The 23,791-nt window shown below is 32.8% G+C and overlaps 1 protein-coding gene and 2 long non-coding RNA genes across 3 annotated transcripts; 2 read left to right on the top strand and 1 right to left on the bottom strand.

Moving 5' to 3' along the window:
- Positions 1–338: 338 nt before the first annotated feature.
- Positions 339–817, top strand: LOC149986198 (uncharacterized). The gene is made up of 2 exons (XR_016501230.1): positions 339–476; positions 552–817. It is a non-coding gene; the product is annotated as an uncharacterized LOC149986198 (long non-coding RNA).
- Positions 818–1,637: 820 nt separating this feature from the next.
- On the top strand, positions 1,638–3,646 carry LOC112278021 (uncharacterized). Its single transcript, XM_024511009.3, has 2 exons — positions 1,638–1,879; positions 2,432–3,646. Exon 2 carries the CDS (start codon positions 2,455–2,457, stop codon positions 3,148–3,150), a length of 696 nt encoding a protein of 231 aa, XP_024366777.1. The 5' UTR covers positions 1,638–1,879; positions 2,432–2,454; the 3' UTR covers positions 3,151–3,646.
- A 2,498-nt stretch (positions 3,647–6,144) lies between these two features.
- Positions 6,145–7,310, bottom strand: LOC112278090 (uncharacterized). Its single transcript, XR_002968593.3, has 2 exons — positions 6,922–7,310; positions 6,145–6,838 (listed from the first exon to the last, which is right to left on the bottom strand). It is a non-coding gene; the product is annotated as an uncharacterized LOC112278090 (long non-coding RNA).
- Positions 7,311–23,791: the final 16,481 nt, after the last annotated feature.

The raw sequence follows: 23,791 nt of genomic DNA, 5'->3' as shown, positions 1-23,791 counted from the left end.
TGTGATTCCCAAGATCTCGTGGCTATGGCAATGGACGATAGATTTGCTCTATTTTGTCTTGCTCTTATCGCGCACTTTGTAAGCCAATTTCTGCATTCATGACTGCCTACTACTGTAACTGCTTGGGATGAGAGGGCTGCTGGCTGAAGGCATGAAGGGTAGATCTGCTACTCAGAGTTACGTACGTGGAAGAGCTTCAAAGACGGGCCCGAAGATATGAAATCCCTGCACGAGAATTCGTTTGTTATGAACGATCATGTGCATTGTTCAGCTACGGTACGTGTGTCGGAAATCTGCGATAGACAGGAGCATGACAGACGACTACGAGATACCTTCAAAGAGATCGTGATTATATTTGAGCGCTTCCACGATTCTGACCTATTCGTGGCGAATATCCATGAGGCATATGCGCGGCCGCAGTAGTGTATCATCGTGCTGCTCACACCAAGCGGGTGATCCTGTTGAACATGCGACCGGTAATCTTTCATGCACCCTCGCTTGTATACCGACACCTCACGCTTCCTGGACCTCACGCTTCTTGCTCATGGCAGGTTCACATCTCGCACCGCTCTGGGAGGGTACGTCACGGCACACAAGTAGGAATTCGCGACGGGAATTGAGAATTCGTACTGAGACGAGAGTGAAGACGCGCTTCCATGGCTCTTTCTCCTCGAAAACCTATTTCCACCTCCTGTCCGTATTACGGGGCAATAGCAGACATGCATGGCTCGTAGAAGTGAACTCTGTTTAAGACTTGCTGTTCAAGTTACACATGATTGCGTATCCTTGTGAAACCCATTGTGGGTAGTTCCTCTCATCCTACTCCTCTGCCACCATCACTGAATCCAATCTCGCAGGTGCATCAACTCCTTTCCCACAACTCGCGAACATGTTTGTCGATGTCTTAGGTCCCTCATGCTCATGGATCCAGTAGGTGGTACACAAACTTCGAAATAGAACTCGAAATCATCACGTCGAAGTAGTTGAAGAGCATTTACCAGTTGGTTAACGTCACAACACCGTCAAAGAGCCGCTGTAATAACTCAAGGTACGAAGTAATGGCAAAGTTGTTGGGGCGCGGTCCCAACAGTTTAAAAATTCTCAGAAACATCTTGATAAATAACTACGTCGATAATCAGAGTCCGGTGGGGACATAATTTCCTCCTCAACTCACTGTAACGAATGGGTTCCCTCTGAAGTGTAGTCCACGATTGTTTCCCAGGAACGAAGAAAACCTACTTAAAACATTCCGAAGTGCCGGGGTTTTCTGAGCATTCCCACCCGCACAGGACGCACAGAATTCACCATCCACAATCGGCTTCGGATCTCGTCAACCGATCTCATCGTCGCGCCTGTTTTCGACACGCTTCCTCAAAACCGCAGTATGAGGGTTTGGTGTATGGATTTCCAGGGCCCTCGACGTTTCCGAAAACCCACATTCGTCCTCTTCATATTTATATATGTATGTATATACATTTAGAATACTGGACAATAGATGTGTTTTGATCGCAACCGAAAGATCTTCTCATCTCCTTCTCTCAAGAAGAAATCGACGATGACGTGAAACCCAAGTCGCCAATGGATGCTCCTCGGCAGTGAGGATGAGCATTCTGTTCGTCGTGCGCCTCTCCGGTTCAGGGCCAGTGCCCTGAGCCGGTGGGCTTACTTGGCCTCTTCTAGTTTCCCCGGCAGAGTTTCGCACATGAATCGCAGCATCTCCATATCCTCTTGGCAACTGTGCGGGTGAACCAGGGCAGAAGCGCGACTTGAATGACCCCCCCCCCACCCCCCCAACTGCGACGTTCACCATCGTTTACATTACACTACCTCGTCGCGACTGCCATCATCCGAGCCGCGGGGCGTTGACTGGGGATTCTTGGTGGGCTCTCTGACCCAGCCCGCGGAGCTGCCTTTGGCGCTCTGTGCGGAGTCTCTGTGAACATCTTTTGTGTTGTTGAGGTGGCATGTTGAGTGCTGTTGCCTTTAGGTTAATTTTTTTTTGAATGTGTGCTGAGGCCTCGTGCCTGTGCAGGCAGTTTAGGGTTATTTCCGTTTTCCTGAGCAACTCTGAGGCGTTTAGGTTATTGATGGTGTGCTTGGTGTTACTGATCAGTTCTGGGTAGCCGTGAGAGGAACCGAAGTCACCTAGAGGGTTGGGTTTTGGTTAGATGATGAGGTTGTGTGTATGAGGAGCGATTAGTGCACTTGCAGGTTTTATTGAGGGAAGAGAGGCTCGTAGAAATTCGCTACTTTGCTCATTAGAAGGGAATAGAAAGAAATCAGTGGTTTGTTGACGATGTTTTCCCACCCATGCAAGTAGTAATGTGTCGTAGTTTGCGAGCTGAGTTGAGCAGTGTGATTCTTGAGGCTCGTCTTTATGGGTTTTGTTGATCATACCTCTGAGTAACATCGGGAGATTAATTGTTGTCAGGTTGGTTAAGTTTCGCTTCCACTATGGCGCCTTCAGCTAACGGGCAGAAGGCCGCTGTGCAACAAAGAGTGTATATTGTGGTACGGCGTGCAGAGTTTAGGGAGTTAAACTCGCACATAAATCCTAACACCGATGATCAGCCTTATGAGCCCGAGATTTCATACCTGGACTTCGCTTACGTGGATGAGAAGCAAGCATACGCGGTTGCCATCCGGGAGCAGATTCTGGAGCTTGACGAGAATGGGACACACAACGGCCGAAAGGTGGCTGCGCAGACGAGCTTATCTTTGAAGGAGCGTTTGAAGAACATCCACAAGGTGGTTGACGTCGCTGCCGAAGCCCATGAGGACCCGGAAGCTCCTGTGGTGAAATTTGAAGTATTGGAGTTCCCATTGGCTCCAGTGCAGCCATTCCAGGAGAGTGTTTTCTTGAAGGACCTCGATAATCCTGATGAGTCTGAAGACGTGGAGGACGATGAGGAGGAAGAAGAGGGTGACGAAGAAGAAGGCGACGAGGAAGAGGTTGAGGAGGAAGTCGATGAGGGCGAAGAGGGCGTGGAAGAAGTAGAAGGGGAGGAGGAAGAGGATGATGAGGAAGGTGAAGACGATGTCATAGAACTCGACGATGATGACGAAGGCGAGGAAGTCGACGACGACGACGATGACGAAGACGAGGAAGATGACGAGGGTGCGCCCAAGATCAAGAAACAAAGGACGTAGATACTTGACTTTCACTCTCACGCGCCGTAGCTCGACGTATAGCGATGTCGGTGGATGTGTGTAGCTCTGACATTTGAGCTTTGTCAAGGTCTGCATCGCTTGCACAGATGCGTCTGCAGAGGAGTCACTTGCCTGAAGTTGCTCGGGGACAAAGGAATGCTCCTTGCTCGTCTAGATTTCCATTGCGTGAAGAATACGTCGGAAGCTCCAAGCGCAGATGAGCAGACACGACAGTAGTAGGTTCTAGACGTAAAGAATGAGACGGTCAAAGCTGTCTCTTTTCTCTACGATTCCGTGTCCATGTTTATTGTAGGTGTCTTCGCTTGAAAGAGGGTGTCGTCGTGTGCAAAAGAGATGTCTAGGATATTTTGGTTGGTTGAAGCAGGTCAATAGGACAGTGTAAACTGGTGCGAGTTGAATGCTTGTGGTTGCATGTCGTTACCACCTACCAGTTTCAGAATGTGAAGAATACAAGATTGGGATCTTTTTCACTAAACGGGGTGCCTTGTCCTGGCATATGGTGTCAGTTTGTTCTGTCTTTGCTGTTGTCTCGTGTAGCAGATCCTTGCCCCATTTTTTTTGTAAATGTTTTAAATAGCCGTAACTGTGCAAATAACTAGTGACATCGTCGGAAAGGAAGAGACCCGTTGTGTTGCTCCTACTTTCAAATGCCTGTCTCTGTCGGTAATGATTCTCCGTGTCATGAAACGATCGTGACTTAACAACAAACGTTTCCTGTTAGTTTATCCAGGAGACCCGACATTCTCCACAGTTCTACTGCAGCCTTCAAGCATCGTCTCTTTCCCTGCCGTCGTGCAAGATAGCGCTTGTCGCCACAGTATCCGTAAATCTGTATTCCCTGTCAGATGTAAGTGGGCATGTAGGTGTCACCGACACGTACGAACAATATACTCATCTGCTTGTTGCAGGTCGTAGTCGTCTCCTCGAAAAATTACGCTTATCACAGGGTTCGACTGGACATAGGTCAACTTTAAAAGTACGCTAAGAATCCAAATTTCACTAAAAAAGAAAAAAAACACTCCAAGAAGTTACTTGCGTCTAATCCGCCGATCACATTCCCCCAGAAATGTCCCTTGTGCCCTGTGCTTATTGCAACTGTGTACAGAAGATATCTCTGGTGACCAAAGAGAGGTCCATGAAAGGATTTTTTCATTATTTTGCTTGATTTGGTTGATTCAAATATAAGAATGGTATCCTCACCAGGTCCTGTAGCTCATCATTTTCCTAAAATAGTTGTCCTGTGGAGCATCTACAACAGCATCACAGTCACACGGTACAAAGTGCTTTCAGATGTTGCGTAATCTTGGCATTCAAACCTATTGAACTTGAAAACTAGACAAGCGGTGTCTATGCGATTGGTGCCTTGAGCTGGAGTCATCGTTGACGTCTTCATCTGATTCACTGCTTCCAGGCTCTGAAGCGGTTGCCGTGGTCTTGGTCACCACATACCTCACGACCTCAGTGGCAAGCCATAGTAGCATCATCATGTTCACGTCCAAGTTTAAAATATGCATTTGCACTTCTTGCAAGCATTGAATCATTTACGGCGAAGTAACCTGTTCCTTGATGTTTTGAAGAGCATCATATCAAACACCTTTCCCGAAATCAATCCTCATAGAAAGTTCTCGTATTATCCCATAAGCATACGTCGCTGATTGGCATCGGCAGAGGTGTATGTATAATCATAGAACTTATTCTTTGCGGCAGATCTGCCCTTGACAAAGTTTCCAAGAAGAGTCTACTAAATCACGTTTTCTCCTTTGTAAACTGGACAATACGGTCTATTCGACATGAACGATTGTGATCAACAACCTTCAAATGGGGCATTACAAGGTTTGATCAGAACTCATGCTCCTGTTACTTCACAATCTTGAATACCACGCAGCACCATCGAAACCATGTGGGGATTATGTGCTGCAGAGAATCACATGACGACAACTCCCCATGGAAAACCCTTACACAATGCAGCTCAAACTAAATCGAAGTATAGCACTGCAAAAGATTCTCAAACAAGAACGCTCGAGTTTTAATCTATCTCTGACGCAATTCCCTGCAGCTGAACTCCATCGGCCCCTTTCTGGGCAAGGCTGGAACCTTAGCCGCAGCATTCTACTGCAATTTTCATTGCTTCGCTTAACCCTATCCATTGCTATGATTTGAACCGGAGTTTGGGGTATCCAAGAGATTTTAACTCATTACGCCAACAAGAACCATCGGTTGCTGCAACGTTCCAGGCATTGCAATAACGCATATCAATCACCAAACTGTAACTTCCACCATTTTTAAGGGATCCCAGTTCTCTTGATGATACACAAGGTAAAATTTGCTTAAGACTAATGACCAAAACAAAGCTGCCACCTTTCCAATGAATGCTGTGCATAATTTTGAAAGTCCTGGAAACCGCAAAAGCTGTGGGCAATGACCTAGTGTAGAGATATTCAAATACAATCAGCAGTACACTTCCTGACAACAGCGAGAGTTCTGTTCCAGCAGCCAACACACTTGAGTGCTCATCGAGTAAGTTGGCGGACTAACTGGGAGTATGTTGCTTAAAAAAGACTTCTAGCGCCAGAGCATCTAAGAAGAATCAATGTAATACTATCATGGTTCCAAAGGGCTAAGTACTCATCGCAATCAACTTATCACTTAATGGGCCGCCGAAGCACCCATTGCCTGTTTCCCTCCCTTCATCGTCCACATAGCGCAAATATGTAGTGTACCCACGAAGAAGGCAGAATACAGTCTACATGAACATATGATGTAGTTTGTTTCGAAATGTGAAGTAAAGAAGTTAGCACGGAAGAAAAGAAGATTGTATACTCAGGAAAAATGTGAAACGCGTGGAAGGCCTCGTGAAATATTGTCTTACATGCATGGTTGTGGAATACATACATACCATAACTGGAACCAACCACTGTGTAAAGCATACGCTAAACAGCAACATTATTTCACAAATCAAATCTCGACCGAGTTTACCAAATTAAACTTGTCTCGGAGCATAAATGAGATTTTGAAAACCCAACGGACTTGTTACATGGAATCTTCAAGATTCTGGCTTACAACAGTAGTTGTTAATGGACTAACTGTTGGTCAGGAATCCATACGACATTTTAAGTCTGCTCTTGCCTTCTTCATACGGCAATACGTGATCGTCAATTCATGTTTTCCCCAAACACATGCCGGTCAAGCATAAACCCTACGCTTTACCATAAGAAGTCCTCCTCCCCTACCAGGCTAAACTGCAGATAATCCATGTGCGCTCGAATTCCTATTCCAATCAGCAGTTGAGGAGAAGAAATCATGTGAGAGTCGTTGAACCAGTATTTCCATTCAGCTTACAACAGCACCTGTAAATGCGCCTGTCCACAAGGTCTTGTGGGCACTCCACAAGATTTCTGTCTTACAAAAAGCAAAGCTGGACATTTCTTGTTCCTGGATCAAGGATGGCGTCCGCAGGAGTGAGAAGAGCGAGGGTCATGGCTTCGTACAATGCATGTACAAGCTCCTGGCATTCCATAATGGTGGTAAGAACTTGCCAGATAAATGTAAGCTTAGAATTTCAGGTTTCCCAGAATCAATAATGGTTTAAGGCTTTTGTGATCGCACTCGCTGAAACTGGACATGGAAGCTCTGTGACTCGAGATACATGCTGATGACGACTAACGACCTGCGTGCCGAAGAGCATGTGAGTGCAATTGAATCGAAGGTTTTTCTGAATTTGAAACAAACGGACATGGACAAACTTCTTACCTGCCAGGAACTGCCGCACCTGTGCCGGATCTTGCGAGTGGTCAGAGAACATGAGCAAACCCTACTCGCAATCGCTATAGTTCCGGATATACCCAGGTGGAGAGCAAAGAAGCGTTCTATGATCGCATGCTTCACGCGCACACGTATTTGCACACGCTGCAGATGTCGATATGTCCCATTGTCGATGACCGTCAGTCTCAGTCAGATGCTCAGTTTTTGCTTCCACCAAGTGTTGTCCCGGATCCCTGCTGCATAAGCAGTCTGATGATCCAGCAAGACTATCTACACTTTACAGAAGAGCAAAAGGATTTAAGCTCTTGCGTCGAATCGCTCACTGGAATCCGGACCTGGTGTTGTAGGGGCATGTAACACCAGATGTCTAGATTGTTATTTTGATGCTTCCACGAGGAGATCAATTTTTCGATCACCAACTCCGAGTTTATTGCGCAAGCACTGACCCCACCAGCGATGGCTTTGATTGAACCCACAGAATCACATAATTTCTGTGATGCGAAGTCTACTGATGTCTAATGAGTCGGTGTGTCGATTTTGGCTTCCACTTGTTTAGTTTTTGAATTTTTTTGACACCTTTATGTTCGTTTTAGATCAAATTTATTTCGAAAGTTCTTAAGTTAGTTCGATGATGCTTTGTGGCCACATGAGGAATTGAGGTTGAATGCTTGGTGTTGTTGAAGTTGTAGGAGGTGGTTCATTAGAGGGTTCAAGATGGGAGGTTTGTTGCTAAATGCATGGAATTTATCTTTAAGGGATTCTGATTCTATCAGATTTTGATAATTTTCATGTATTATCAATGCTCCAAATGTATATCTTAATTTACTAAGGATGGCTAAAAAAGCTCTTTTATAATTGAAACTTAATGATAAGTCAAAATTATATAATGAATCTTTTAAAATAAAATTTATTTAATCAAAATTTAATAAAAAAATTGATAATGGCTTTTGAAATGGAAGAAGTCGATAAGACGAAGATTTTTTTTCAATTATTTATCTTTGCAATAATAATTTTTGTTGTTAATTGTAACATATACATGCATTGTTATGATATATTTGTCATTTGTTTTAGTATATGTTTTTTTAAAAAATTCTATATAACATTTATCATTCCAATCTATGTTACATACAAGATTTTGGAATTTAGCAATATATATGGTACTTGATTGTGATCCTTGTTGTAAAGACAAGGATTTTGTCTTTCTTACCTTTTTTCTATTATTTTTTCTTAAATATAGCAATAAATACTTCTAAGAATGAATTTAAGCCATATAAAAGTTGTGAAACCTTTTCTATCAAAGGTAGAAAGCAAGAGAGAGCATTTCTAAATAAGAATGCACCTATGAGTAAATCCATTAAGATATTGAGAAGAATGTAACTTTACATAAAGTTTGATTTGTTGTAGATTTTTTTTTTTAATTAATTTTTTTGGTATACTAATCCTTATCTATTTCATACTTGTAGTAGCAAGACTTCTTGGATTCAATTATGAGGTTGATTTTCTTGCTTCTCTCAACTATACAATTTCTTAGTATAAATATTAGACTTCATTGTAGCCTTCTTTCATAAGTGCAAGAATAATACCTCTATGATAAACGTTGATAATATATGAGATTTCTATCCTAAAAATATAAACAAGCTTGTAAAAATTTTCAATAGTTACAAATCTATTTTCACTTTTGTCAAGTCTAGCATCCATATTTTTTTCTTCCATGTCCATAACCAACAACTTAAGAAATCTACAAGTCAAATTAAAAGAGGGTAGTTTGCAACCACTAATATCAAATGAAAATTTCAACAAGGAGAGATAGTTCATTCTCTTTAAAGAATGAATCAATGTTAGAAAATAAAAAATAATAGTTTAAAGATAGATAAATCAACACACTTTAAATCTTAAAAGAAGTAGACTAATCTACTCACTTCTAATACAAAATAATAATAGTGAATTAACACTTTAAACAAATTATCAATGATATAAATAAAAATAATAAAAACCTCAATATATTATTATTTTATTAGAAAAGAATGAATATTCACTCAAAGATAATATAATATGTAAGTTAGAATGACTATTATCAAAGATAAAAAGACTAGAGATTCTCAGAAGAGAACTAAATACAAAAAAAGAGTTGAGAAGAGTGAAGAAGGTCTTACTCTTCTTTCCATATATATTATCTAACTAGGAGCTATGTGACAACATTTTATAGTACTTCTAATATATGACCAACTTGCAAAATATATGTCTTATTTGGAAGACAAGTTTCCTATATGTAAACCACATAGCCATTTTGTACCACATATTGCCAATATGTGCAACAAGTGGCCAATTTGTTGGTAAAGTTTTTAACTTATCAATCACCTACAAATATATATAAAATTAAATCCGCATCTATACAACATTTAAGAAGCTTCTTTACAAGATATTATCAAATTTACTTACTTTTATTTATTTCTACCTAAATTTGTTTATTTAGGTAATTACAAATAATTATTATGTCTATAATAATAGATCACAAATTTTTTATTGGAATATTTTTTAATTTTTTTAAAGAAAATTTTAAATACAAAATATATATATTTTTTTCAAAAATTTAAAATCTCAAAAAATATCCAATAATAGTTATTAATATCTACATAGTTTTAATTTTGTAAATTATATATTATATTTAAAAAAATTCTTTGTAGATATTTCATTTTTATTTTATAGATATTATTTAAAAAAAAATATACTTACAAATTTATTTTACAAGTTTTAAATAATAATAATAAGATGGCTAAATTGATTTATAGTAAAAATAAATAAATAATATTAATATATATATATATATATATATATATATATATTTTTATAGAATAAGAAAATATGATCAATTTTTATTTTTAAAAAAATTAAAAAAATAAATATAAAAAATATTAAAATAATCTATAATTTTATTAAATCAATCTACCCATCTTGACCATTATGAAATGACCTTTACATTCATTTTTTTTTATTATTGGATCTACAATCAATAAAAACAACCATATTTATCATTATTATAATCTTTATTATTGTTATAATCATAGCAGCCACATAATCTCACACCTCCTACAAAAAAATCATATTTTTTTGTTTAAAAAATAACTAGATATAGATTTCAATTCATTATTCTTGCCACATCTTCCATCTTTCTCTTGAGTCATATTGCATTCTATTTCGACCTACATTGTAATTTTTTTTTCCTTGTCTTTTCAACTTTATAGCCATTGATGTTTGTGATATAGGTTGTATTTCCAAGCTTAAATAGCTCGGCTTCAATACTAGAAATAAAGAAGATGCTGTATTTCATTGTCCTTTATTAGTACCTTTCTACACCTATTTTGTTCTATCTTTTGATGTTGAAGATCATCAATACAATGGAAGTACTCATAAAAATGGCATAGACTTGTATCAAAGATCTAAATCAACTTCTTCAAGCATTTGGTGCTCTTATTGTAATGCCTTTGGATATTGCAACCAATTGTCATAGATAACAACTTCAAGCTATCAATTGTCCAAGTAAGATGTACATACTCCACAATACAATCCATTATTGTATTACATGAAATCTTACTCAAGAGTGCACCGGACACCTGACTATAGAACATAGAATAGAAATTATAACAAAAAAATTCTAATACTAATAGAATACTATAAAAACTCTAATTAAACCTTAACAATCCTAAACGAAATTTAATCAAATTCAAAAGAAACCTTAAAGAAATTACCAAAAAAACAATAAGAAAACTTAAACGAGTTGAAAGAAAATCTTTAATAAACCTTAAAAGAATCCTTAAGAAGCCTTAAAAAATATTAGAATAATCACAAATATATCTTAAATAAATCTCAATTAAGTTCTAATTTAACCCTAGTTAAAATCCTAATGGACTTCAATCAAATCTTAGACAAATCTTAAATCTTAAATCAAATTCTAAATCAAATCTTAAAAAAAAACCTAATCCTAAACCAAACCTTAGATCAAATCTTAGATCCTAAATCAAATCTTAAATCAAATCCTAGAATAATCCTAGACAAATCCTAAATCCTAAATCAAATCTTAATTCAAATCCTAGTTCTTAAACCAAATCTTAAATCAAAACTTAGACAAATCATAAATTCTAAACTAAATCCTAGAAAAATCCTAAATCCTAAACCAAACTCTAGACAAATACTAAACCCTAAATCAAATCCTAAACCAAATCCAAATCCTACTCAATCTAATCCTAGTACAATTTAGAATTTTAATATCTATCAATTGAATCATTGATCTTGCTTAAAAATTTATATACCTTTTAAAAACTAAGTTGGAAACAAGCATAAAAAATTTGAAGACAATTGCACTTACAAAATAGAAGAAAAATCCTAAAATCCGCTCTGATGTTGGCCGGCCTCCTACTCCAATCTGAATGTTGGACTTCCAGCACCAATATCTCCTTATCAAACTATTCAATTGTTTTCAAATTTTATATGTGTGTATAATATCAAGTTTATTACTTTTAAACATAAATTTTATCTCAATCCAATTAGTAGATTGCTAAAGATCTTAGAAATCCTAACTACCTCTCAACGTCCAATTTTTAAGACCTCAACCTACTTGAAATTCAATAACCTTCAATTCAACTATTTGATCAAGCTTAAACTTATAGCATATACTTTAAATAACTATTTTTATAATTTTTCAAAATTTGAACTATAGATCTATTACCAAACTCACAAATTTTTTCAAAATGTAATATTCTTTTTATTTCTCAAATTCCAAAGTTATCCAAAATAAGTGTGACTTTACAAAGCTCTTGCAAAGTCATTACATACTTAATTCTCTCAAAATAAATGCTTAATAAAATCCTAACAAGTTTTCTTTCAAAACTTTTTCTTTGATCTACCAAAGAATTTCTAAGTTGCCATTTATGCTTGATTTTGTGCCTTAAGGTCTGATTTCAACCCAGGTTGATAACTAGTCCTTTTTAGACATCAATTTTTACTCTTTTGAATTAATTTTTATTTAAATCATTTTCTAACTTCTTGCTACATATGCTCATATTCTTTATTTTTCCAATCTACCTTATTTTGCCTTATTTATGGCCTCACAAAGTAAGTAGTAGTCTACATTGTAAGAAGGTAGGATTTAAACCTTTAGTTCTACTTTCTTTTGGACTATTGTCTATTTTTTAAGATAATTTGCTACAATATTTGAAGTAAGATCTTCTATAATATAATAGATTCTTAATTCCTATTACTTATTAGTTGTGTTACATCACAACACCATAGTTTGATTTATTAGAATAAATTTTATGAGGATGTCTTTGCAATTGAAGAGGCCGTGCAAGACAATGCACACCTATTCTACCTTGGAATTCAAGTAGCTTTGGAAAACTATCTTATTATTCATGAACATGGCTCCTATTAGAATCATATTATATCTCTTTTTTGACCTTGTATAGTGCTCATTGTAATACATTAGCAAAGTACCATCCACTAGGTGCAAGTAATAATCTACCATTTGATCCTAGTACTTATGCCACACTTTGAATCCTGGCTCAATGTTGTTGCAAGTAATTATGGTGTCTTTGTTAAGTTCAAAGATGGAATTTTCTTTTATAAATTAAATGACCTTAAAATAATTATTGAATGAATTTTGTAGTTCGACTCAAATCCAAACCTGTATATTAGACTTAAAATCCATGAAATTTAGTGGAGTGCCATTATTTTAAATGACTACAATCTCATGGACTCACACGTAACAAGAGTAATATTTCATATATATGGCGGCTACTATATTTTTGATACTCTTTCAAATATATCTTCTTTTATTTCTTTGATCTTTTCTATTAGTTTTTTTTATATTAAGTTTAGATATTATCTATATGATTAGTTGCTTTATCTTTGTTTTGTAGATACATCTTTATAAGATTTTATGAATTATGTTTTTGATATTCTTTTAAGTACTAGCCAAAGAATTGATACTATTCTTATTTAATAATGTGAATCTAATTCTATGCCAAGTTTCATTGCATGGCTTTATTATATATATATATATATATATATATATATATTTATTAGTATATTATTATACATCAAAAACTATGTTATCACTTGTATTTAGTATTTTTACCTTCATAAAAATTTTAAAATTTTATACTTATGTTTTTTTTAATAGGTCACATTACATATTATATTATTTTATTAGTTGTAGTTTTTTTTAGGTTGACAATATGCATTGTAACTACTTCACAACTTAACTAGTCTTTCATAACCACACTCATATTTTGGTTTTTTTTTTTGGTTTTTTGGTTTTTTGGTTTTTTTTGGTTTTTTGGTTTTTTGGTTTTTTTTTTTTTTTTTTTTTTTTTTTTTAATGTAGTTACTTGATAGGAGGCTAATTAAGATAAATTTAATTTTTTTTGAAGCTCTCGAAGCTTTCTTTTAACCAATAATATTTGTGGCTCCTAGATTTTATACTTATATTTCTTTAGATATAAATTGATGAACTTTTATCCATTTCATGGATATATATATTTACTCTAATAGTTATCTTTATATTACAAATAAGTAAAAGTAGGATAATTTGATAAGATATTGTAAGAAAGCTTCATAAAAGCTGTATAGATGTGATTTCACCTTTATACATATCTATAGGTGATTGATAGGTTAAAAACTTGGCCAACAAGTTAGTCATGTATTACACGTGTAAGTAGCTTGTGGTACAACCTAACAATATGGCATACATATAGAAAACTTTTCTTGCAAGTTAAAACATATATCTTACAAATTTGACACATGCTAGAGATTCTAAAGAATGTCATCATATAACTTACAATTAGATAGTATATATGGAGGCAAGAATAAAACCTTCTTCATTCTTATTAATGCCTTTCTAGTCCTTATTCTTGTTTTAAGATTTTTTAGTCTTCTTATCTCTAGAAATAGCCATTCTAATTTAATATCATATCATCTTTGAGTGATTTTCTAGCCTTTTTAAGTGACACAAGAGTGTATTGATCTTTTAATTCTTTGAGATTCATATCCTTGATAGTTTGATAAGAGTGCTAATTTATTATTCATATTCTTTTACTTTTATTATTATATTTTAAATATTATAGATTATCTATCTTTAATTTAATATTTTAATTTCTTAATAGTGATTTTTTTCTTAAAGAGAGTAGACTATCTTTGTTTATAAAATTTTTCATTTGATATTAAGAATTACAGATTACGTTCTTCTAATTATCATGGATATATATATATATATATATATATATATCCATTTTAATTATTATTTAGGTACTATGAATAGGTAGAATTAGATAAAAATAGATTAATTTTATAATACCTTCTAAAAAAGCTTCTTAGAAGCTATTTTGACTTTATATATATTTATAGTTGATTGATAGGTTAAAAACTTAGTCAATAAGCTATCCATGTGTCATATGTATTGTAATTTGTAGAACAAGCTAATTATGTGGTGTCTATATAAAAAACTTGCCTTACAAGTCAAGATACATATCATACAAAGTCAAGATTTTTTTGGAGGTCACATAGAATGTTGCCACATAGATCCTACATAGATAGTATATATAGAGGTAAAAATGAAGCCTTCTTCACTCTTGTCAATTCTTTTCTTGTTCCTAGTCTAGTTTTAAGAGTCTCTAGTTTCTTTGTCATTTGGCAATAGCCATTCCACTTTTCTTTTTAATATATATATTTTTCTATTTTTATTTCTTTGAAAGAGTGTCACTTGTTTATTTGCTTTCATTGAATTATCCTCGACACTAATTTGATTTATAGATTTATTTTGAATTGTCTATGGAAGAAAAAATTATGGATGCTACTCTCAATGGAATTGAGAATAGACTTGTAACCATTTCAGATCTTCACGAGCTTGTCAACACTTTTAGGGTGGAAATTTCACATATTTCTAATATCAATCATAGAAGTAGTATTCCAATTCCTATGAAAGAGATCAATAATAATGTTCAAAGTCTATGCCAAGAAGTTGTATAATTAAAAGAAACAAGTAGATTAAGTTTACAATTAAATTCAAAAAAACTTATTACTATAAGTATGAAAGAGGTAAGGTTAAGTATGCTAGAGAATTTTGATGGAATAAGATCAAAATTTCAAGGATTTTTTTTAAAAAAAGTTCTATTTAAAATTATATTTTTTTTAATATTTTGATGGATTTATTCAAGTTTGATTTATGGATGCATTTCTTTCTAGAAGTATTTTCTCTTTGTTTGTACCTTTAATGAAAAATGATTCAAGACTATTTTATGATTTAAATTTATTATTAAAAGTCTTTATAGCTGAATTTAGAGAAAATAATCAAGAAAAGGTAGTACAAATTAAACTTGTAATTTTATGATAAGGATCATATTTAGCTACCATATAAGCTGCTAAATTCTAAAACATTACTGGCAATATGGATTGGAATGACAAGATTCTTGTCAATTAATTTTAATATGAATTAAAAGATAACATCAAAGATTTATTATTGACAATGATTAAAGTAGATTCATTAGAAAAATTTATTGCTTAAGTCATTGCATGCAATAATCAATTTTTTGAAAGATACTAAGAATAAAGATTTAGTTGAAGATGTATAAGTCAAGTCATGGCTATAACTTCTAAGTTCATAGAATCTTATTCATCAAAATCAAAATGTATGCAAATTCATATGATACATTTCAAACCTCTTACTCAACAAAAAAAAATCTTGATGCTCTTAAAAAAGATTGTGCTTATATTGTAGAAAATCTAAACACACTGCTCAATATTATCCAAAGAAATAATGTAACCCCAAAATTAAGAACATGATTGCTAAAGAGGACGATGTATAAAAAAACCAGTTTCTTTAGCTAAAATAGAGATTGTGCAATTGAAATCTTGTACAACACCTATTAAAGATTCAATCTTCTCTTCTAATCTTTCATATTATTTTACAATAGAAATTTATTTAGGACTAAAAAATTACAAATTCTTAATCTTATTAGATTTAGAAGCCTCATTTTTTTTTTTTATAGATAAAGATTTTGTCAAAAAATAAGAAATATATTGAATTAAAAAAAATCAAATTCAAGCACATAGAAGTAATTAATGGTTGTTTGTTGTCTTTTGAAGATATCACCTATGAAATATTTTCTTTAGATGTAACAACTAGTGATTATAATAGCTTAGAAAAATTTAATGTGATTAGATATTCTTCTAACTATTTTAGTTATTTTAGGATTATGGTGGCTAAAAAAGTATAGCTTCCAAATAAATTAGATTTTTTGTAACCTTGATTTTTTTCATAGTTTAATCTAGGATTTTGCTAGTCAAGTAGAAATCTATAAGTCTAATACATCTAAATTCCTATTGGTAGGTACAAGAGCTTTTATGCATGCTGCAAAAAAAGGTCAATTTTTGCTATATACGTGACATTTATTTTTGATAGAAAAAAGATTTCAATTAGCATTCTAAGTCAATACCAAGATTATCAAGTTGTTTTTGAAAAAGAAAATCAAAATATTCTTCCAAAGTATTATTTTTATGATTATTCCATCAATCTTCAAGAAAAATCTCAACCACCATTTGGACCAATCTATAGCTTATAATAAAATGAATTGGCTATATTCAAGGAGTACATGAATGAGAACTTGGCTAAAAACTTCATTTGCCGTTTTCAATCTTTAGCATAGACTTCTATCTTATTTGTGAAGAAAAAAGACAAATCTTTGTAGATGTATCTGTATGAGCCTAAAATCCACCACTCTATGGATTTAGTACTACACAATGAGCTCAAGAGGTAGAATGGAAGAACTCCCAATTGTGAAATTTTTAGGTTAATTAAAATGTGGGTGTTTGTAATTCAATTAAAATTAACGCCTTCCAAGCAATGGTTACTGATATTAAATTAAAATATCAAATGAAATTCACCACACAAAAAAAGGATAAAAGTAATTAATTAAGTTTTTCTTATTAATTCACAATAAGAATAAAAACTTAAGTTTAAATTAAAAGTTAAAAGTTAAGTTAAAAGTTAAGTTAAAAATTAAAGTTAAAAGTTAAAAATTAAAGTTAAATATTAAATTCAAAAGTTAAAGTTCAAAGTTTAAAAATTAAAGTGAGAATATTAAATGTTAAAAGTTAAAAGTTAAAATTTATTAGTCAAAAGTTGAAATGTGGAGATTACGAGTTACTGTGAAGATAAAAGTAAAAATAAAATAAGAGGGGTAAAAGCGAAGGTACCTTGACAACGCTAAGGATTGAAGGCAGCCACCCCCTTCTACTCCAAAATTCGCCAAAACTTTTAATTAGCTCCAAATTGAATGATTCACAAGTTGTTGCAAGGTTAGCTTAAAGACGCTCCTGCCCCAATAAATCTCATTGCAATCTATTGATCCAAACTGCAATGGCGACCAACCCCCTTCACTTAGAAATTCGCTAAAAATTCAAATTTTCTTCAAATCCAGCGAAACTTGTGCCCTTTAAAGCTTAGCTTACAAATCTTGATGCTCCCAAAATTTCAAACGAATCCAGTTATCAGGCACTGAGAAATGCCTTCCCAAACTCGATTAATCCAAACTGCAAAGGCAGTCGACCCCCTCACACTCAAAATTTCACCAAAAATTCAGTTCAACTCTAAATGGAGCGAGCCTTAATTTTTTGAAAAGCTAACAACAAAAGCTACAACCACAAAAAAAATCACATTGGAACTAAAACAATTGAATGCCTGATGGAGGGAATTCTGAGGCTCTTGAAACCCTTGGAGTAATTGGGAGGCCAAGGGATCTATTCACCACAATGAAACGTGTTTTAAGACCCAATGACTATCATTCACAACTCGAAATCCATGCACACCCACCCACAAAATTCACAATGAGATTTAGAATCTAAATGAAATTAAAATTAGGATTTTTGGCCAAATTTTAGCATGGCTTTGCCCTTCACCAAAAGAGGAGAGAGAGAGGGCTTGGAAAACCAAGCCTCTCTTATAAAATTGAGTGGAGGCTCGTAGAAGGGTGACTACATCTCCACCCTTGATTTTTCAGATCCCTAATCTAGATCTACAGCCTTCATTCATCCAAGAGCTAATCTCATTATCAAGGCTGATGGCCCTTGTAAGTGGTCAAGAAGAAATATTTTTGTAAATCTAACTTCACTATTGTGTTCAAAACACCTTTTTAAGCTAAGATCGACTACTCACATGCTCCAATCCATGCTCAATTATAATTTTCATGGAAGTTTTTACTTACAAGGATCTTGGCAATTTTTTTGTGAAATTCTTCAAAATGAGAATTTCATTGCTTCTCTTGTATTTTGAAGGAGAGGTTGATGATCTTGTTTTCTTCACTCCATGAGGTAAATCCGGTGCCACCATTGCATTAAAGAGACTCCCATTAAGTAGAAGAACCACCATGTCGCTTAAATTTGCCGAATTTGGAGGAAAAATCCAAAATTACCATTGCTAACTTCCCTAAATCTTTTAGAGAATTATAATTCCAACCCCTAAATCATGTGAATGATTCTAGACGTACTCATTGGCTTTTAGTCAACCCTTATAGTAATGACTAACAACCTCTAAATTATTAAACTAACTAAGTTGCTATTCTAATTTTCTAACTCTTGTCACTTTAGTTCTAATTAACCTAATTCAAGGAATTAGGCTATGATTTTTATCATGAGGGGTTGTAATCCTAAAAATTCTATAAATCTGAATTCTACTTATATAAATCCTAATCTAACATGTTTAGTTATCGTAAAATAGGAAAATAATAAAAATTTAAATTTTAGAGTATAATTGAGAGCTGATAGTATGGACTATCAAATAGTCAAGAAGATCACCATTAAGAAGAAATATCTTTTACTTTTGATTTTAGGACTTAATTAATTCAATCAAAGAAAGAATTATACCAAAATAGATTTATGAGGAGCATACAATTTGATATGTATTAAAGAAGGAAATGAATAGAAAACTACATTTTAAACTAAGTATAGGCATTTTGAATATAATATCATGCCTTTTAGATTCATAAATACACCAATTATTTTTTAACATTTAATGAATGATATCTTTGGTAAGTTTCTTAATGACTTTGTTGTCTTTTATTTGGATAATATCTTAATTTATTCTAAGAACATACAAAGGTATAAACTTCATACTTCTTGTATATTAAAAAAACTAAAAGCTGTAAGATTATATTCCTAGATAGAAAAGTATGTATTTCACACTACTCAAATTGAATTCTTAGAATATATCATTTCAAATGATGGCCTTATTATAGATTCTAAGAAGATTTAGACTATCATAGATTAAAAGATCCTATAAATAATCAGAGATGTAGAATATTTTTTAAAAATTTATCAATTATTATTGAATCTTCATCAAGAATTTTTTTCAAGTTACAACTCTTCTTATACATTTGACATATAAAGACAAACTTAAGTGGAGCAAAGAAGCTGAAGTATCTTTTGAAGTCTTAAAGATAATATTTATTTTTGTATTAATCTTATAATGTGCCAACTATTCTAAGGTATTTTTTTATAAAAATAAATACATTAGACTTTGCTATGAATGTAATTTAGTCACAAATAAAAGTAGATGACAAGTTCCACTTGATAGCTTTCTATTCCAAATTTTTTTTTGGTAGTCAAGGTTAACTATGAGATCTTTGACAAAGAACTTGTAATCATGGATTCATTTCAAGAATGACATCATTATCTAAAAGGTACTTTTAATCCACTTATTATGTATACAAATTACAAGAATTTTTAGTATTTTATATCAATACATGTTTTGAATCATTGCAAAACTTTTTGGAATATTTTTTTATCAAAATTTGATTTTAAGTTTATTTATTGATTAAAAAAATAATAAGGTTTCTTAAATGTCCTTTCTAGACATTTTTATCTTATATCAAAAGAAAATAATATAATTTTTGATTAACAAAAAATATTTTTTTAGAAGCCATAATATTTTTATTTTTTAGTAATAAAATCAATAATGACTATTGATTTAACCTTTTTCAAGTAAGTTTGATTGTATATGTTCTATAATTCTCTTGTTTTTGATATTAAGAATAGTTCTTCTAAGTTTTAAGATACTTCTAAGTTTGAATTCAAAAAAAATCTATTTTATTTCAATGAATAATTATATTTTCTACAAGTCAAGGTACAACTATGCATTTTTCAAGCTCATCACAACTTTTTAGCAACTAGATATTTTGGATACAACAAAACTTTGAAGCTAATATTTAGAGATTTTTGGTGGCCTCAAAAATATAAGGCAGTCAAAGACTTTGTATAATTATGTGATATTTGTTTAAAATAAAAAATTCCTCATCATCAACCTTATGGACTTCTTTAGTTATTATCTATTCCACAACAATCATAATCTTTTGTTTCTATAGACTTTATTACAGATCTTTCAATCTCAGATTCTTATGACTTTATATTTGTGATAGTAGATTGATTCACTAAGATGGTACATTGATATTATATATCAAATCTATTATAAGTAAAGAAATATCTAAGTTTTTCTTTAATATCTATTGCTATCATGGATTCCTAAAGAATATTATATCAAATAGGAAGATACAATTTGTATTAAGATTTTAAAAAATTCTTTTTAAGATTTTGAAAGTTGACACAAAATAGTTTTTTACTTTCCATCTTCAAATTGATGGCCAAACGGAATGAGTGAATTAAGTTCTAAAGCAATATTTGAGATATATCATCAACTATCAACAAGATAATTAGATAATTTTTTTATTATCAATAGATTTTACTTATAATAATACAATACATTCTTCTATTCAATATATATATATTTTATCAATTATGGTTATCATCTCCGATTTAATACTTTTGATTTTTCAAAAGTTAATAATTGTACAACAAAAAATTTAAAAAATTATTTATTATAGCTATATGCAATAATAAAGGTGCAACTATAAGAAGCTCAAAAATGACAAAAGATCAATGTGCATGCTTATTACAAGGACATTATAAGTAAATAATAATCAAGAGTATAAAATTAAAGAAGCCTTAGAATCAAGGCGGCATCAAAATATGTTAAAATATTTTGTTCATTGGCACAAATATGATATTAGTGAATGCACATAGAAGCTAACCAAGAATCTTGTAAATGCAGCAAAAAAGGTTAATATTTTTCATCAAAAATATTTATTAAAATAAAGATAAAAGACAACAAATCTTTATTATAAAAGAACTATAATTTAGAAAAGATTTTATTTGACCTTCTATCCTTATTTATAATTTCTATGTGTTTGTGGCACTAAAAGGATAGTGAATCAATAGCAAACAGATTTAATTAAGGATCTATCATTTAATGACTTATCAAATGAGGTATTGCAATTATTACAATCTTCAAAACAAAATAATAAAAATAAAGACCTTTTAACATGAGAAGTTCTTTCTTAAATAGATGGCAAGATACAACGCATTTGGTATTACAATCTTAGAAGAGTCTCCCAATATTTGGTGATTTTATTGGAGGTAAAAATAACTCTTAATGATAATATAAATGTTTTGCTTAAAAGAAGTTACAAAAGCATCAACAATGATTAAATAATATGGTGGTCTTCTTGCCTTAGAATGAGATATTATTGGTGGTTGAAAGAACCTATCAACTATCTTCAAAGAGAATAAAGATCACAATATGTGGCAATTATAATTCGTTGCATCTTGGACTTTCTTGACATGTAATCATTACTTCTCATGGAATTCATTTGTAAAAGAGAGAATAATGTGACAAACATATATATTTATTTTAATAATTACTTAAATATTATAAATAAATAAAATTAAGATAATTTAATAATATCTTATAGAAAAGCTTCCTAAAAATTGCATAGATGCAGTTTCACCTTTATACGTGTTTATAGGTGATTGATAGATTAGAAACTTGGCTAAGAAGTTAGCCACATATTTCATGTGTTGGTAGCTTGTAATATAAGTTAACAATATGGTGCACATATATAAAACTTTTCTTGCAAGTTAAGACACATGTCTTACAAATTAAACATGTATTAGAGATCCTATAGAATGTCATCACATAACTTCTAATTATATAGTATATATGCAGGTAAAAGTGAAGACTTTTTTAAGTGTGTCAATACCTTTTTTAGTCCTTAGTCTTGTTTCAAGTTTTTTTAATCTTTTTTGTCTTTGGCAATAGCTATTCTAATTTAATATCATATCAACATTGAGTATTTTTTTAATTTTTTTGAGTGACACAAGAGTATATTGATATTTTTGTTCTTTGAGATTCATATCCTTATCAATCCAAAAAATAAAATACTGGTCATGACATGATACAAGAAGTCTCTTTGATTTGTTTTCACTTTTATTGTTGTAATATATATGTAAGAATTGATAGACACTCCTAATTTTTCAAATCAATATAAATATTTATAAATTTATGCAAGAGGTATAGAAAGACATCTTTCACAATTATAATTATGAATCTCACCTCATATCACTCAATAATATCTTTTTTACCACCTACATATCAACCTATTTTATTATTTAATAAATAAGAATCTATATTCAATATATAAAATTTATTATATTTGCAATCTATTTGTAGATAATTGTAAAAATATAATTATTTAAATTACACATTGTGGCCATGTCATTTATAATTTTTGTGATTTTTGTTGTTTCTTGTCAAGGACAAAGACTCCATGAGGGAAAATATACACAAAAAGGCTATCTCGATATAATAAATCAAAATATAAACAATTATGTATATTAAAAGGAAACTGGAATGGCTATTGCCACAAGACAAGAAACTAAAGACTCTTGAACCTGGACTAGAAGCAAGAAAGGAGTTGACAAGAGTGAAGAAGCCTTCACTCTTATCTGTATATATACTATCTAACTAGGGGCTACGTGGCGACGTTCTATAGGACCTCCAATATGTGTTGACTTTGTAGGACACATGCCTTGACTTACAAGGCAAGTTTTTCTACGTGTGGGCCACATAGTTAGCTTGATCTTCAAGCTAACAACATGTGTGGCACATGGCCAACTTGTTGACCACGTTTCTAATCCAAAAAGTCAATTAAAGACATCTATGAAGTCAAAGCAGCGTCTAAGAAGTTTCTAGGAAGCTTCTATATTAAATATTATAGAATTAACTTACTTTTATCTACTTTTACTTACTTCTACCTATTTCTATATATAATTATTAGCTTACATGATTATGGCCGTGACATTACCCCCCCTTCTAGAGACGAGTTCCACGAGAAGCGGTCATCATATGTTGAGAAAATCTATGATGCGACGAATTGTACTCGCCACATACTCTGATCTCTATTCTCTTCGAAGATGATTGATAGGGCCTCTCAACCATCGGTAGTGTCCCATACCAGGGCGGGAAGACCACCCAGTTATTTGATCATTGTTGAGGCCTTCGTAACTTCCTTCGAATAGAATATTTGGAACACCATCACGAGTTGTTCCTACTTCTAGCAAAATCACCAAACATCGAGAGTCCCTTCCCAAATCGTGATATCAAACGCGTTGTATCTCACCATCTATTCGAGGAAGAACATGTCGTTCTTGAAGATCTTCATCTCGATTGCGTCGTCTTGAAGGTTGTGACAATCGTAATGTCTCGTCCGGCAAGTCAGCAAACGAAGGTTCTTGAGTTGAATCCGCTGGTTGTTGGCTCTCCATCTAATTAGCATCACAAATGCAAAGAAGTTACAAACAAGGATAGGAAATTGAATGTTATCTTGCCTCAATCTTGTCTCTTTTATAAGAGAGATTTTCATCTTGGTTTTGATGGATGTCGTTGATGAAAAACTTTGACTTTAGCTGATGCATTTGCTAG

Source organism: Physcomitrium patens, chromosome 26 (assembly GCF_059467195.1).
Source record: "Physcomitrium patens ecotype Gransden chromosome 26, ASM5946719v1, whole genome shotgun sequence".
Lineage (NCBI taxonomy): Eukaryota > Viridiplantae > Streptophyta > Bryopsida > Funariales > Funariaceae > Physcomitrium > Physcomitrium patens.
This window is presented reverse-complemented; position numbering and strand designations above follow the sequence as displayed.